At 47.3% G+C, this 17938-nt stretch overlaps 1 protein-coding gene across 3 annotated transcripts in view; it reads left to right on the forward strand.

The window, feature by feature from the left end:
• VPS35L (VPS35 endosomal protein sorting factor like) overlaps positions 1-17938 on the forward strand; it is a 1734364-nt gene that overhangs the window by 1410978 nt on the left and 305448 nt on the right. For all 3 annotated transcript variants that reach the window (XM_069647157.1, XM_069647156.1, XM_069647158.1), the window contains exon 26: positions 2879-2993. In XM_069647157.1, the coding sequence (XP_069503258.1) occupies positions 2879-2993 (115 nt within the window). The remainder of the gene's footprint in view (positions 1-2878; positions 2994-17938) is intronic.

Raw genomic sequence — 17938 nt, forward strand, 5'->3', positions numbered from 1 at the left:
GAGATGGGCAACCTCCTCAACATGCTGCCCAACCAGCACAGTCAATTCTTGTTGACGCTCCAGAATGGTGGTCAGTTGGAGGGCAGTGCTGGGTGATTGTGCACTGGATGCAGTGCCCTCAGAAGCAGCCACTGCAGCTGGTGAAGCCACCATGGGGGACATGATGGCAGGATTGTTCTCTTCAACAGTCACATCAGACCCTGGGGTCTGGAATGGTGCAGGCTCTGCGGTACTAGGGGGGCTTGGGGAGTGCATCCCCATTGGGTCAACTATGGTGTCCTCAGGATCAGACAGGGGGGCAGTGGCAGCTGCCTCACCAGCGGAGCTTGCCGCAGCTGATGGTGGGCCCTCAGTGGCTGGTATTGGTGCCTGTGGGATCTCCTCTAGTGGTGTGGCTGCAGTTTGTGGTACAGCTACTGCTGCCCTGACAGTGGCACTTCGTCGGTGTTTCATGGTCATCAGGTGTGACCTTCCCCCCTTGCCCCTGGAAGTTGTGGGGGTGTCCTCCGATTTCTGGGCCCTTGGCCTCTTACTAGTCGCTGGTGCCAGGGATGCATCAGCGGCATCCTCGCCATCTGTGTGTGAGCCTGTCAGGGACAAGAAGGGGGATGGCATTGGTTGATTTTCAATATACTTAATGCAGTTAACATCAATGATGCAGTTGTGGCCATTGGGACTTAGTACTTGTGGATGCAGGTGATGTGCCAGTTCAGTGCCTCATCCATGCATGGTTGTATTTGGGACTTGTGACTGGTGATGTGCGCATGTGTGTGTGTTTGGGTCTGACACTGACATGGGGAGGGATGGATGCATGTGTGGATGTGTGTCCATGCATGAGAGGAGTCTGTGCTGACATATGGGTCAAACAGTACATTCACATCGCATTCTGTCATGTGTACACTCACCTGCATCCGAAGTGGTACCCACGCCGACCTCCATGCTGCCTACTCCCTCGATGGATTCAACTGCAATGAGATTCCCACAGGTCTCCTCCCATTCTTTGAGTCGGATGGGTGAACCAGCTCCTCCTTCACTGGCAATCCGGTGGTTCTCCGCAAGGATGCCCCTCACCCGCAGCCTGAGGTCGTCCCACCTTTTCCGGCACTCACGCACTGTGCGGGTGCTGGTGCCGACTGCACTGACTTTTACAGCCACTTGTTCCCAGATGGCTTTCTTCTTCAGTATTGTGGGCCGCCTAATGTCATTAGCAAAGACGACATCAGCATTCTCAGCCAGGGTCTGTGTGAGCATGTTCAATTCTTCAGGAGTGAATTTCTCCTTGCGCTGCCTGTCAGCGCTTTTTTTGAAGGCCTTGAGCATGATGCAGGTGTACAGGATGATTTCCAACTCTGAGCAACTCGTAACAGGTCCAGGGAGCAGAGGATGGCAATGGATTGTGTTTTTGAAGATGGCCGCCGTGCTATTTCCCATTCCTGTGCGATGACGCTATTTCCGGTTCCGCAAAATAACAGTCGGCGCTAATAGCGGTGACCGATATTTCCATGCAGCAGTAGGGCGGATGTGCAATCAGCACATTGGTCGAGGGCGGTAGGTGACTTTATTGGGTCTTTAGCACCATGGCGGTAGGGGGTTTATCGGCATGGTGCTATGCTCGTGTCCGCGAACTCGTAATGGTACGCTATTGCCGCCCTCTTGTGAGGGCGTACACGTTAATAGCGCCATGCCGGTAAATTCCGTTTTTTTACTGCGTACCGTGTAATGAGGCCCAATGTGTAGTTGCCAAAAAAATAAGAAAATGGGCGTCAAGGAAATGTTTTAAAATGCTCTTGTGTACTGTTGGTGACATGTTGTCTACTGTTTTTTTTTTTCTCCTGTTTTACGTACCCCAGTGAACCAGTTGTAAAATGATTGACTTTTATTAAAATTAGTCTTGTAAATGCACCATTACAGCACATTATTTTCAACATTCCGTTAAGCGGAGAACCCCTAGACCCTCTACTAAACATTAATATGGGCTTCCTCACTACTCTCTGTCTCGCACACCATTTTGCTGGAGATGTAATTGCCCCTCAACTTAAAATATTCACCTGTCGCCACTGATTTTGAATCCTTTACTGTGCCAGTGCCCTAGCAGAAGTTGCCATCCATTTGCACCAAACGTAGCCTCCAACACTGACATGCGCCTTATAATTTTACTGGCCATGCTGAGTGGTGGCTGGTGTGTTTGGGTGCCAGGGGCCTGCGCTGCCCCATCTTGTTTCTATGCTTGGTGGAAGATGAAATCTAGATCTTTTACCTATCGTTGTAAGTGTTGTGCACCCCTGTGAATCCATGAACATCTTGCGCATTGCGAATGCGTGATGACCAAGACCAGCAATGAGTCTGTGGCGTGGCCTGCCGTTCTTCAAGGTGCTTTGGTGCAGCCTCTTTGCCAGTGCATGCAAGGGGAGCCTCTTGTGTTTTGTGTCGCATCACTGAGTAGCAGTGCTACAACACGCTTAAATGGGGGATAGGGTCAGCACGTGCCGGTTTCCTTAAGGACTGATACTTGCTCTCACAATTAGATGATTTATGCCAGGGTGGTGAGGTTTAAAGGGATCTCTCTTTAAAAATCAGGTTATGGGTCTCAAAATAGTCAACAAATATTCTGGTGGAAAGAAAAGCCTTCCCTAACAATATCCATCAATAATAACATTACAGAAAGTAAGTCATTTGTCTCCCTGTACAGCTGAAAATATTGGATGTTTCTTATAACAAGGTCTCCATTTACTTAAGTAAATATAAACCCACTTTGAGAATGAAATGCACTATGTTTTGTAGTCTATTCTGTGGTGTAAATCCCAGTCAAATGCTTCATGACAAGCTTTATATATGCATATTTGTATATTTATTCTATTATGTTCTCTCTGTTCTGTAGGCTTGTGTTGCCTTCTGCTTCATTACCATTCCGTCTCTGACAAGCATCTTTGCACGACTCAACCTTTACCTGCATTCTGGACAAGTCGCTTTGGCCAACCAATGCCTCTCTCAAGGTAAGACTTCTCAAAGTGTCTATTGAACCCTAAAGCATGTAATTTTGATGTTTATGGACACCAGTTTGAAGCTGAAGCATGCTTGACATTGGTCAGTCTTTTTAACTAGAGGTAACAGCCAAACTGTCTCTGAAATTGAAAGCTGCGTGGAGTATAGATAGTTTGTGGCTTTGCATTTTACAGGATTGCAGAGAGATTCCATCATTTGATTCCCTGCCTTCCACTTGAGAAGTGTGGTGGAGGTTAAGGGGGAGCCACCGTCATAGTAAGTAACCTGGTAGGGACCAGTGAGACTAACTAGATACAAATTCAAAGGATGGACACATCTTGTTAAACAAAAATACTGTGGTGCTCTGGAACGTGGATGGCTTATCAATTTTCATAGAGAAATTATTTTGGTATTAGGCACAGCTCCGAGAATTGTGGGCTTGAGAGTTTTGCCTGCGCTCTCCCCACCTCACCTTTATGCAATCTTACTTATGATTGAAGCCAGATGTGATCTCAAGCTGGTTTGTGAGGAGTTGGCATGAGCAGTCTGGAGCACTTACCTGGTACATCAAGGTTTGAGCCAACCCCTTCCTTTTCTGGACTGTTTTCACCTTTATTTGTGAACAAAGAGCTGGAACCCTGCATCTAAGTGAAGCTGGATGCCTATTTCCATGTGCCAATACAGCCAAAGCACAGGTAGTACCTCAGGTTTGTGGTTGGGGACACCCATCATCAGTACAGGATTGTATCCTTCAGCCTTAAACCTCTGCTATTCATGCTGTGTGGAAATATTTTACGTGTTGCTGCTTTCCTTCCATAAGACACAGGGACTCTTCTTCTTGCTATTGTTTTGAACCGTTCCTGACTTTAGGAAGTGCGTGAAGCCTTTTTGCTGCACTTACCTCACTAAGCTAATCTGTTTTTGGGGGCCCTGATCAGTCCCTATAGCTATCAGTGCAGGAGAACTCTGTTCTCCATTATAAAGTTCTTTGTTTCCCTGTAGCTTTGTATTTAGCTACTACTTGGTGATTTGCATGATGTTTTCAGGATGTGCTAGTGGCAGGGGATACTTTTAAATTGTTTTCTTTTTTAAGTCTCAGAAACTTTTGCATTTTACTGCTTGATGTCATGTAGAGTATATACTCTAAAATGGCTGTGCCACAAGATTTTCGCCTGTCCTTGTGTAAAGACTTGAGTGGGTATCTGTACTTTTGCCCTCTATATGTTAGGCTAAAGGCAGAGAACACCCCAGCCAGGGCTCTCAATTTGGTAGCAATGGACGAGCAATCGGGCTTAAGCTTTCAGGATGTGATGCAGGCTGGTATTTAAGTACAGTGTATCCCCCACAAAGGAATGTCCACACACTATCTTAGGTAATAACACAGCTTCTGTATATAAAATAAGGTTGCTACCCCTACAAGTATATACATATTAATAATAACACTTTTTACTTGGAATACTTATTCAAAGAATGGCAAATATATACACTCTGTGGTACCACATACATTCAGTAAGAAATGCACTAACTGAAGAGAATTTTAAATAGGCATGTGAATTCTTAAGTGAGGTGTATCTTCATAGAATAGGGAAGAAAGACAGGTTAATTGTGAACAGTGGCAGAATGCTTTCTCTAGACTAGGTATACAATTCTGTGTGAGGATCCTTCCACCTGTGCAACCTGAAAGGGAAACATTTGGGAGTAACGTCTCTTGTCTTTTACAGACCAGTCCAATATTGTTCAATAACCTTCTGCTTTCTTTAAAAGGTTCTACCGCCCCAAAGTACCTGAACGCCCACTGGAGAACAGGATCCAAGCAGAATCTGGGACCCTTGGACGACTCCTGAGGCTAGAAGATGCTCTTCCCTGTCACAGTACCTTTGGTGCCGTGGCAGGCAAAGTGGCAGAGTTTCTCAGTGTCACTCGACGATTCCCTCCGAGGATGGATCCCCCTTGGAAGAAGGAGCCACTGGGATGCTGAGTCCACGAAAAAAGTGGAACCAAAGTCTTTCTGAAGGGCAGCAGTTTTACTCTTTGTAGTGCTCTTCTTTGGTCGACGATTTCTCTGACTGTAGAAGTCCAGTGAAGATGAAAATTTCTGTGGGCTCCTTAAAGGCTTGGCAGATCAGAGTAAGACCCCTAGGACTCTTCCAGGACTTCTGGCAGGACGGGTGCATCAGTCACTTTTGGTGTCAGGTTTCGGAATCTCGTAGTTTTCCGACTTTCGGTTCTTCTGAGCTGCAGCCGCAGCACGGACTGCTGGACGGCTTCTGGCGACCTGGACTCAACCACTCGAGTGGACTACGGACACTTACCAAGCCTGGACCCTCAGGACATCTTTGTTAGCTTCTGGTGGCCGGAAACCCACCAACGGACCTTCCTCTGCACTCTGGACTCTCTCTGGCGGGAAAAAGTGGTCCGTGATGATGGCAAGGTTGTCCTTTGAAATGTTCTTAGGCAGTTTGGAACTTTCGCAGCTGCGAGTGTCCAGCAGCACTATGCCAGGGTACCCCCCTCTTCTGGGCGGTAGACGGCAACGGCTTCCAGTGGTCACGAAACTCACCTCTGCACCCTGGGCGACACCAGTGGACTTCTTCCACTCTCTGGATGGCAGGCACAAAGGACTAGCTTCCAGGGCACTACGGATGAATAGCAGCAGTTTGCACGATGGTCCCTCATAGCTCGGTGTGAGGTCTCCTTTACAAGTCCTCTCTGGATCAGTCCTTAGGCGACACGACAGCTTTCGGAATACATTGACGAAGTTGCAGGAGCAGACTTCTCCTCCACCTGGGCTTCAAGTAACAGCTTCTTTTTGCTTCAGCTTTGACTTCAGCCTCTGAGCAAATTGGTAAGTGAGAGGTCCCCAGATATACACATCTGTTCCCCATTCACTCTGACTGAGCCAGGCTCAGTCAGCCAATCGCCCAGAAGGGCATTCATGCAGGCAGGCAGCCAGCCAATCAGGATGACAGGCATTCAGGCCATTCACTCCACCCAGACACCCATAATAAAGATTGTGGATTGGGGTAAGCACCCAGCCTTTCAGCACACTAAACTGCATTCATGTCAGTTTCAGTCAGGGCTGTCTCATTCATTGTGTCACACACAGAAACCAGACACCCACAACAGTGAATATGAGTTGACTCCCAACTCCATTCACACAGGCCCCATCCCAACGTTGTACCATGCCAGTCAGCATGTGGGCCTGCTCTGTGGGCAACACACAAGTGCCTAAAAAACACACTAAGGAGAACAAGGGTGCACCACCACCCATGGAAGCCATAAGGGTATCCCATGGGTGATGTTCACCAAAAGATAAACATGAAGAGCTGCGCTGCCAGAGGTCCAGGCTGGACCTCGGTGGCAGAAAACGTACATACAGAGAAGTGGTAGGACAAGGACTAAGAGGTCATGTCCCTCCATAAGGCATTTCCAGCATCACAACTTGGCCATCTTTTCTTTTGACCTTCTTCCTGCCCTGGACTAGCTATATTTTCCATATGTGGTAAAACCCTTTACTGGGGAAAGGTACAGCTTTTGCATGCAAAATAGTGGCCTGTGTGTGTGGCCCGGATGTTGGGGGTTGGGTCTGTCTGGACCCACTCTACATCTTGAACAGCCATGTCTGTTGCTGGGCAGATTCAGCGGCCAGAGACTGTCAAGAATTGAACAGCCCCTTGTGATGAATTCTGCAGAGTCATCACTAAACTCCATCCTAAAGTCACCTCCCATGTGGCCAGGGGAAGGCAGCCGCTACCTGAACCTAACCCTGCGGGTGGTAACATGAGGGAGGATCACATGGGAGGAACCGGCTGTCAGGGGGAAGTGGTGACTCCGCTAGGAGAAACGCAGTATTCATCTTCTTATGAGGATGAATTTCCCCTAATACCCAAATATCTAATGACATGCTGTCAAAGTACAAATTCCTCTTCTAGAATTATTTAAAGCACAGACTATGAAAAATCTGCTAAGCAACATAAAGTTGGTATATTGGAGTTCGGGAAGTAAATGTGACATCTAATTGTTATGGATCTGCCTTATGTAAAGGTTCCAAACCCAAGGGTAAATCACATACTCTTTTTACATCCTCCCATGAACTTGACAACTCTGTTTGCAAATCAAATGACGTTAACTAAAAATAAAAAGACCAAAAACATTATGGACTTCAAAACCCATAATGTTTGTGGTACTGGGACGAGGAAGAGGGATTAAGCGTTGATGAAGATTGAAACTACCCTGAAACATAAGGAGCGGTCTAGTTGTTGTAACATGGAGCACCTCAGCAGGAAATTTAATTTGAGGTCTGAGTTGCAGATGAAGGAATGAAGGAAGGAGACGCTAATGTAGTGATAGAAGCAGCAGTACTAGATGTGGGAGAAGCAGAAGAAGCAGCAGCTGAGGCAGATGCGAGAGAAGCAGCATGGCTGTGCAGAGAAAGCGCAGCTGGAAGCAGCAGTGGGGAAAGTTATGCCTTGTGGGAGAAGAGCTCCCAGCACACTGTGAGCTACTTCGGTCAAGAAGCAGAACCGGAAACCTCACACAGCTGTCAGAGCTCCCCTGGAGGCCTGTGCTTACTACAGTAGTCATACTGGAGCTGGCAGCAGCACAAGCAGCCCAGAGGCGATCCTCTGCAGTACCCACGAGTGAGACAGAGACACAAAGGAAGACTGGTGAGTTGTCCTGAGACACCAGGCACCTGAGTCAGAGCTTTAAATGGGCCTAATGATTTTGAATACCATACAATTGAATGATACAAAGGCAGCATGGGCGCAAATACTCTTAATAAGGGATACCAATTGGTGGATATTTGGAACCCGCATTGCCAGCACCCAAGAGGCAACAGAAGAGTGGAACAAAGGCAGCCAGGGTGCAATACTCCTAATAAGAAATACCAATTGGGGGATATTTGGAACCCGCATTGCCAGCACCCAAGAGGCTGCATAAGAGTAAAGGCAGCAGAACAAAACTCTCCTTATATGAGACTTCCATTGGGAGAATCCTGTAACCTGCCTTGCCAAAAGGCGACAGAAGAATAATACAAAGACAACAAGGGTGCAATTTCCCTTTTATGGAATACCAGTTTGGGGAGATCTGTAACCCACCTTGTCAAGACTATAAAGAGAAGCAGTTATTGTTCAAGCCGCCTCACATAGGATACTGGTGTGGAGAATCTTGGAACAAGCATTACCACTAAACACAATTGTAGTAGGAGTTTTTATCCTGGTAGGCGAGTGTACCAGTAAAGAAGAAGATGATTTAAAGTACTGTGGTTGTCGTAGAAGGGTGTGCTGGAAGGAACTTAGGAATTCTATCACCTTTCTTGATGAACTGTTATATTGCTGTGCTATCCTGACACAAGTGTTTTCTTTAAAGAAGAAGTATGATGTGCTAATGATTACTTCGCCTTGATTTATGTGTTTTGAGGAAGAAACCTTTACTTTGTCAAGCAGAAGACTCTGGAAAACAACAGTCGTTTTGATTTTGACCAATCATTTGTGGGAAAGACTTTTTCTTTGTCAAGTCGAAGGATACAGAGAATTGAAAATACTTTTTGTGCTATGTTAAACAGAACTTTGTTAGTGCACAGAACATTATTGAATCTAAACTCTTCACAAGGTATTCCTGAATTGATCAAGGGGAAGGGAGTCCAGCCCTGGTCACAAGGAGTACTTTCTACAACCTTTGCGTTTCAATTGCTATAGTATTTTATGGAACTGAAAATTGCCAAACAGTCTATCTATAATGTTGTGTATTAGTGTGAGGGTCAGATACCTTTTGGACACTAGATCATTTTTCTTTAGTTTTAGTTTGCCAGGCAGGGCCAACCTTGCTAGGTTAAGGAAAGATAGGTGTTTATCTCACCCATTTTTATTTAATAAAAATGGCAACTTTTGAGAAAACTATACCCTTGTGTCCGTCTGGCATTTCTGACCCCTCGCACCCTGCCAGTTTCAACGGGGCAGATAATTGCCATTGGTGGGCTGAAGGCAACTCCAGCCTGAATCCTGAATAAAAGGACTCCTCCTGCAGCCACACTTCAGATCATTGTTGGAGCCAAGATCCCTACAAAGGAGAGCAGTTCACTGAGAACAGCACCCGGAACTCATTGCAAGATTCAGGAGCCATTTCTTAATTTCCCCCGGTGAAGCCCTGTCTCTCTGCAAATCTCAAGAAGACCCTTGTCTGTGCTTTGACCCCTAGACCAGTGGGAAAAAACAGTCCCGACTTCTGCTCGAAGATCCAGCCCCTGGAAGAGCTTGGAATACTGGCAGACTGTGGTGTACCCGGATGTCCTCCTGGGTTACTTAGCTGCAATGGTCAGCATCTCGAGTTGACCCTTGAGGATCCGCAGATCATAAGATTAAGGAACAAGAAGACTTGCAGCTCTCCCCAACGAAAAAAGGTCTTGTAGGACCAGTTTTTGTTCTTCCCAGAAGGGTCATCTCCCGCTGTCTTCATCATGTCCGCTGAGGTCATTGCCAGAGTCGTGGTCCCAAAGTCGATGTGACCCTAGAACATCCAGCTGTCCATTTTCCAGAATGTGGTCCATCGGAGCACAGAACTGCAAACTAACCAGGCCCAAGAACCCAGCGCCTGAAGTGACCTCTGCACCAGTGACCCCTTGGCTTCCTCCAATGTAACCCAGGAACGTATCCAGAAGGCCCATAGATTTCAGGAACTTTTTTTTACGGTAGTCCATGAGTGAATCAGAGTACATGTGGTGAGTAAACCTACATGTTTGGCTCCCCCACCCCTCATCTCCATAGGGTTGTATGGGCATAAAGCCCTATTGCTCCCTTGCCTTGAACAGTGGTGTTCTGCCCTGTTATGCTCCCCTAAGTCTCCCCTAAGGTGGTTGGATTGGGAGAGGGTCTTTTAAAGAATGTCTACACGTTTTTACTGAACCTTGAAACACTTATCTTCCTGTTGGCTCGAGCCAATATTTGTGCAACTTTCTAAAGGAAAATCCTCGACTCCTGAAAGATTATTCTTAAGCACACAAGGCCTGTTCCTTTCTAGCTAGGGACAGACTTTGTAATGTGAGAACCTTTCGTTCTAAGGTTTTCTATTATGTTTGCTAACTTCCTATTCTGAAAGTCTTGATTACTTCTGGTTCTATTTCTTTAGTCCCTTGCTTTACTACACTACAGTACATTAAAATATATTTATGTATTTAAAAGTGAAGTGTTAGTGCTCTTAGTAAAGCATACAAAGGTGAATTTATTTATATTTGGAGTGAATGCTTTAGTGTGTTACTTACCTGTGGTTTTTAAATTGATAAGAGTTGTCTAAGGCTTAATTAGATAACTGTATTTTTGTTAATTCTGCCTAAATGTATTAAGAGTGCTCTATGTGTGCTTAACTAAACTATTCACCACTCTCAAGCACTCCTAGGTGTAAGCCTTGCTTCCCAGCACACTAGCCAGATACAGGTTGGTTAGACATTAGTGTTTGTCCCTATTCATCATAATAGGGTAGCTTCTCAGAAAATACTTCTCAGCACCTCTTCACCAAACTGTTGGCTATGGTGGCAGCGCAGTCTCAGGATGGACAAGGGCCACATCTCTCTCTACCTGGGCGAATGGCTCATTCGGACTCACACCTCAGATCCGGTGCCTGCCCACCTGTGTAAGCATCCATCTCCCCTGGTGGCATGACCACACAGAAGCTGTGGTGGGCCTGGGGGGCGGTAATCAATGCTGATACCAGACTGCAGAGGAGAGCCCGGATCCCCAAGCTCTGCACGAGAAGTGTATTAGCTGCCGAGCTGAGCAGCGGAAGGGAAACAAACACTCCCGAAAAAGGTGACACTGTTGAGAGGGGCGAACCATGATTATCCAGGCTGCGAAAGCCACAAGGATTACGGAACCAGATAAACCCAAACAGAGATAAAGCATAAATGATAAGTAAAAAGACCCACACAGGTAAGTTATAAAAATAAGAGTACTTTTTTACACTACTACAATTGACGCACCCTTTAAATATTCCAAGGTAAATAATATACCTAAGTACATAGACACAACTCAGTTAGATAACCCACTATGGGTTACACACTTCTACAGAATCACAAGTAGTTATTTGCATAATAATTGCATTCAACAAAGTAAGGTGAAAAGATTTCGTACACATATCGGCACATAGGCCCTATAATTATTTCACACTCAGCAACATATAATAAAACTTTCCCTGCTAGTCTTTTTGGTGTCCCAAACGATTCCTGAGGGAAGAGGTGAATAGTCCAGGAAGGCCCACTCAGCTAATGCAGGTAATGCACTGAAATGTGCTAGTGAAAAGCCAATGCAACAAGCAAAATAGGGACTATTGGGAAAGATTTCGCTTTACAGCACCTTTCCTTCCATTTCCACGGACCCCCAACCCTTTTGCTTTTATTTTTATATCGGACCTGCTCTTTTTGCCGTGCAGTGAAGCCTTAAGCTTCACTACACTGGCTTTTGCTCATTTGTCATGAGGAAACTGACGTGTCCTACAGGCTATCAGTACTGGGAAACATTGTTTCCCTTAGTTTTGTTACTTTAGTACTTTTGGTAATTTGTTATCACTTTGTTAACATTTTTGTCATTGTACAATGCATCTTAGAATGAAGTACAATGGGTACAACTTTTTGTTTTGCCCTAGACTACCACTGAGGATTTTTGGTTACTCTAGATGTGCCTAAGGGACAAGCTGGTCACAGCAGTTATTTTTTGCTATTTTTTGTTGTATTTTGTTTTAGCCTTATCCTGTTTATCGTGTTTGTCTACTTGCTGTGGCTAGTGGTCAAACATGGCAATGCCACAAGGTTTTTCACTTGTCCTTTGGCCACCTTGTCTTTTACCCTTCTTCCTGGCCTGTGAGGCCAGGACAATTCTTGTATGGACTTCCAGTGCGTGGGAAAGCAGAGGCTTTTGGCAGGCTACCGGAGGGCTATGTGTGTTTGCTGGCAGGAAGTGGGATTGGGACTGTCTGGTCCCAATCCACAAACTGGTTTCGGTGTGTCTTGAGTGGTATGCATGAGTTTTGCTGCCGTTGGTCCTGATTGGACCACTGCTGGGGTGTGTGTGTGTGTGTGTGTGCCAGACCTGTCATTGGCTAGTGGGAGTTTCAGCTCTTACCTGGCTTTTGGGATAAGAAGAGGATCCCTGCACCCACTCTAGAGTGATCTTGGAAGAAACCGAAGGAGCCAAGAATCCTGTTCAACTGAAAGACCTTCGAGGAGACCGAAGAACCGTTGGAAGAAGGCCTGGTGACCAACTTCTGCTGCTGTCCTGGTAGAGCCCTGTCTTGTGGAAGATCTCCAGCAGTCCTGTGAAGGAGCTGCAACCCTTGGAGTGGAGGGAGCATCCATTCTCGATGTTAGCCACGAGTCCCACGAAGAAGAGCTTTATCAAGCGCCTCCGGACCTCCCAGTGGCTGACCAGCTCAGAGTCTGGGCTACAGTGCTGCAGAAATCGCTGTTCCGGGTTGAGGCCTGGAATTTAGGGGATCCACAGCTTGTCCAATAAGACATACCTCTGCATAATCTCGTGGTCCTAGCATCACAGGACCCGAGATAGGAGGTAAAGTCTGACCGCGGCAAGTTAATCCCTTTGCTTCACCGTGCATCGGTGGCCGTCGTCGGAAACTGCTTTAGGCATGGCTACAAAACATTGTCTGTTACCTCCATATCTGGCCTTCCTTTCTATGCACGCCTCCCCAGAGAGCTTGTGGTCTAGGCTGCAACGACCATCCTTCAGACATCCTCTTTGCCCCCGGACAGGAAGAGCAAGATTTTGGATGGATCGGTATGCAAGGTGTTTTCATCAGGTAGTCTTGCTCTGTGTGCTGTAAATACTTTTTGCACCTTGGGCACATTTTCCTTTGGCATCTGGACTGTGGTCCCTGAGACCATAGAAAATCTGCCAGTAAATGAATTGAAAGCATGCTTCACCCTTCTAGTCCTGGGTAGCTGGGATGTTGAATGCCAAATGTTGCCATTGGGTCTTCACGCAGCAAATTGTGTTGCACGTGCCATGGCCACTGGAACAGACCTGGGGATGCACAGCTGAATGCAGAGTTGGTGTTCACTCCAGGCATTCAGGCAAAGCTCCTTGTATTTCAGGGCCTTAGCCATCTGGGTTTAAACGCTGCAAGGACTGCAACGCTAAAATGTCCATCATGGACCTGCACACTATCTGTGTGTGGTGTCTTGGTGCCGGGCACAATCAGAGCAATGTGGTTCTCGTCTAGTACACGGTAGACTGCCGGTGAAATTGCTCCCACGATCCTCGGAGCACGATACCGAAGGGCCTATTCCCAAGAAACATTGAGAAGAACGTTACCACAAGGGTATAGGACAAAATTACTGAAACCAAATTACTGACCTTACCAAAAGACCTATAATGCATACCACCAAAAGTTCGAACAACAAAAGTTTTAACCTTTTGTGGTATGTATTTTAGGTAGGTAAAACATTTTTCAAAAGGCTGCGCAACACCCCCCTCACCATACTATACAGTATAGTGAGCGGGGGTTGTGGGGGACACCCCTGCAACTACCCGACCAAAAAAAAAAAGGCTGTGGGAGTGTCCCCTGCAACACCCCTGCAGCTGCCTGAAAAGAAAAGGACCCTGCGGCACCGGTTCCTGATCACGGAAGTGAAAGGGAACAGGCGTCTCAGGGTCCTGCGAGACGGAAGGCAAGGTAAGTAAGGGGGTAGGAATGTGTTGTGGGTGAGGGTAGGGGTGTGGGTGGGGGTTTGGGTAGGGGTTTGGGCACATCGAGAATTTTAAGGGGAGAAATGACCGAAGATTATTTAGAGCAAATAATCTTCAGTTATTTCTCCCTCGAATATTTCTGTCGTGGGAAAATCACAGAGATTCGCCACAAGAAGTCCCAAAAACATTCCCACTCCCATAGAGAATCTTACCACTGCTCATCGTCGTCTTTGTACGAAATTGAAATGCAGACAGAACTCTGACTCCTTGGACGAAAAGGGTAAGCCGTACCCTTCAAAGGGTGCATCTAGGGAGCAGTGGGAGGACTTCAAAACCTGAATGCTCACATTTCTTTTTTTGAAAAAGCCTCAGCTGGCATGGCTTCAGCCTCCACGCCGCAGGTGGATATGGCACCAATCATGCCCTGTCCGTCCGATACGAAGGTAGCCAAGGCGGGTTGAATGCCCTTGAGCAAGAAACCTCCTCATGCGTGGAAAACTCTGGCAGCCCCCTCGGGTCACAGAACCCCACGGCCGGCAGAGGCCGCGCAAGAGCGAAGTTTCAACACCGGACACTTGATCTGTGTTCTTCAAAGCAATGCAGTAGATTTGTGATGAGGTGGGTGACCCAATACATTTGGGTTTGAGCCAGTGTCTGGGGGTTGCGCCTTGTATCCAATGCCAGATTTTTGGACGGACCAAGCAGGGTTGTAACGACTGGCAGAGGGCCTCCACTATGCCAGTGGTCTGGACACATCTCTGTATGTGGAGTACCATCAGCTTAACCCAAACGCCCACACGAATGCCCAATGCTTCAATGCGGCCTAGAAGGTTATCGTGGCTTTGGGGCTCAGGCTCTGTCGCAGCCTGTGCCGCCATATGACCATGGGCCACAAACGGAACAGGCTTTGCTGTTCTATGTGGGTATAGCAGATATGGTCATGACCTTGTGGCAGTGCCCATGTTCCAACACGCCAGTCGACACAAAGCTGACAAAAAAAAAGCTGGCAAGAGGCGACCTTCCATTTCCGACTGTGACAATCCTTCAGATGGTGTCACTTCTCCCCAGAGCGGAGCCCTTTTCCATGAGGATAGGAGGAGCGGCTGCTAACCAATAGTCCCCGTAGGGTTGGTAACATGCAGGATGATCTCATAGGGTATCTTTTTCGCAGGCATCAGCGGTTCCCGGGCAGCTGTGTCCCTTTGCCTAGGCTACAGTAGCATTTGGGCTTCCAGCGGGGTCTGCAGCGGCTCTGCAGTATTCCGACGCCTCCTGCCTGTGCGTTCTCTTTCTCCCACACTTCGCCAGGGCCTGGGACACCGAGAGGATTAACTTGGGGACAACCTGTGTAGTCCCTTACTGGCGGACCATGATCGAATTCTCCCTTTCCTCTCGGCAAGTCTGCTGCTTCCCTGCACGGCTCCTGCTGTTCCTCCTCAGAGGACCACTCTCTGCTCTCTGTATTTCAGCTGATCTGCTTTCAAACTTCTGCCTGGGATTGTTGTACTGCTTTGGGCCAATGACTTGTTTTTGAGAAGCTAGACCGCTCATTCTGCTTCTTTAGAGTGATCCTTGGACTCCTAGTGATCTTCTATTTCACAGTACCAGTCCCACAATCATGTGAATAATCCTGTCCCCTTTCTAGTTTTTCTGCCTTTTACTTATGTGGAATTGACTTGGCAAAAAATACATTAACTCTATTTGGAGAGGGGGTAGGAGGATTTAGGGTTGAAGAAGGGGTTAAGTGTATTGTAGTGGGGCCATACCACGTTCTCTGATGACGATTGTCTCCAATGGCATAGAGGGGTTCCTTCCCCATGTGATCCTTTTTCCCTGGTGCACCACCACCAGCAGGGGGATTATTGTTCTGTGAACCACACTGCTGTGGCCCCCTGGGAAAGTATTCCCCCTAGGGAAGAAGGGACGACATCCTTAGATTTGTCACCATGTATACTGCTTTAATGTTACCAACGATTCCCAGCATGACGACAGGAATAAGATCTTGAAGTTGAGGGAGAAGCCCAATCTGTGGCGACGGGGCAGGTGCAAGCCAGATGGCTTGCCCCTGGAACTGAGCCTTAAAACACGTGAATTCCTCCTTTCTCGAGACTAGCTGTTACCACTTCCAACAGTTTGGTGAAGACCCTTGGGCAGAGGTGAGCCCGAAGGGCAGAACTCGAAACTCATATTGGTATTTGCCGATGACAGACCACAGGTACTTTCTGTGCTTTGGATGGATCGGCACATTAAAGTAAGCATCCTGGAGGTCGAGTGACACCAATCTATCCTGGCGCTTCAGTGCCTGCAGGATCTGCAAGAGTGTTACTATCCTGTACTCGTCCTTCCTGAGGAACTTGTTTAAGATACTCTGGTCCAAGATGGGTCGCAGTTTGCCCTGCCCCCATCGTTCCTTTCCATTTGAAGTACACATTTTGTGGCACCCTTCTGCAGCAGAGATGTTATTTCCTGCGGGTCCAAAACAAAAGGAGCATTGATGAGAGAGGGGGTGCAATCCTGTGGGTGCCGCAGAAAGGGCAGACAGTACCCTTGGCGGACTACATGCTGTGCCCAGGTGTCCGTAGTAATGTTGCACCATTCTGAGGACTACTGGAGTAGAGTGGGGAAAGCTTTCTAAGCGGTTTGGAAGCTGGTGTTGCAGTGGAGGGGACTGAAACAGGAGTGGGCTGGGTGGTTGCGACAGTCAAGGGCCATCTTCAAGTGTACGCCCAAACAAGGGTCGTTCTTCACGATCCCCATTGTTATGCAATTCTTGAAAGAATTGACAAACACTTTCCCCCCTGACTCCTTTTGTGGTGATGTTGTGGGACTTGAATTTAATACTAACATTCCTAATGGCATCACCCTTTAAAGCCGATGCACCATTGTCCCTTGAGGTTCCTCAGCTGGAAAACTGTCTTTCTGGTAGCGATATGTGGCAAGTCAGAAGAAGGACGCAAACTCTTTGTGGACATGGTTCACACATTTTTATTCAAATAATATAGCAGACCTAACATGCCCTATCTCTGTGGGTGGTCCCTGCCTATGTTTCTAACTAAGCATCAGTCAGCCGTGAATGTCCAAAAGGATGAAGGCCGTTGTCAAAAACAATCCTAAATTACCCTAATACTATGAAAAGTAACTTATACATGGTGAATGACTCCCTTCTCTTGAGGGTACTTCTAGTGGTGTGGGATTCTTTACCAACATGTAATCCTCTAATAGTCTCTCTTGATTTCCTGGATCAGTCTTTTTAATTCCTCTGATGCAGTCTGGAGTTTTCCCTTCTTCTTCGGGGTCCCTTTTGGGAATCTTTTACAAGCTATAGATTCCTGGTGTGATGAAGCCCAAGATGTTGTCACTGCTTCTCTAGGGGTAGCCCCTTTGCATAAGGCCAGGGAGGTGAGGCCGCTACCTGATAGTCCCCCTGGGGGTGGTACTCAGCGGGAGGATCTCATGGGGAGGGAAATCCCCTATGGGACCCAGAGACAACTGTCCGGAAAAAACCAGTGTGCCCAAAGCATATCCCCACCTCCCTCATCCTCCTACCCTATGCATAGTCCCATAATCCCACACACTTTCATATATCTCTGTGGGTTAGATTATCTGCCCTCCCTTAAAAGTACTGGGACAAGGAAGAGTAGGGACTACTTATTTTAGTCATATACAGAAACTGAGACAAAGAATACCACAAGTAACCAAGTTGAAGTTGACAACATCAATACTGAGATGAAGACGAGGCGAGCAATGCAGAGTGCCCCGCGGAACCAGCATTCCCAGCCTAGACAACTTGAAACAAGTAAGTCCAACCTGATAATAAAAAGGAAGAAGGACTTCACAGGTTGTCAGACCTTTCTTGGAGGAACTCGGAACGAGCTGGAGGAACAGAGATGCAGAAAGTGCAGAAAAAGAGACACTTGGCCGCTGGCAGAGGCATCTCCTACAGATCCACCGTGGTTGGACCAAAGAAGGAGGCAGAGACCAGGGCAGCCAGCTGACTGGGAAACCGGAATGCGTGGAGCTGAAAACGAGCAGCCAAAGAGCAGGGGAACACTGCGAGGCCGTTCTAGCCCCTGGAGAGAACATGAGAAGCCTGAGCGGGGAGGAGAAGCTCGCAGACAACCGGAGGATGCCGGTAAGAACCCTGGAGAAGTCTGGGTAGCTGGGACGGTTGGTGGGAACCCTGAAGGGCAGACAAATCACAAAGAAAAGGTCTGTGACCCACACCTAATAACAAACTGCCTCCAAAGTCGTCATCATACATAGTC

The sequence above is a fragment of the Ambystoma mexicanum genome, chromosome 2q (assembly GCF_040938575.1).
Source record: "Ambystoma mexicanum isolate Mex_15411 chromosome 2q, UKY_AmexF1_1, whole genome shotgun sequence".
Taxonomy (NCBI): domain Eukaryota; kingdom Metazoa; phylum Chordata; class Amphibia; order Caudata; family Ambystomatidae; genus Ambystoma; species Ambystoma mexicanum.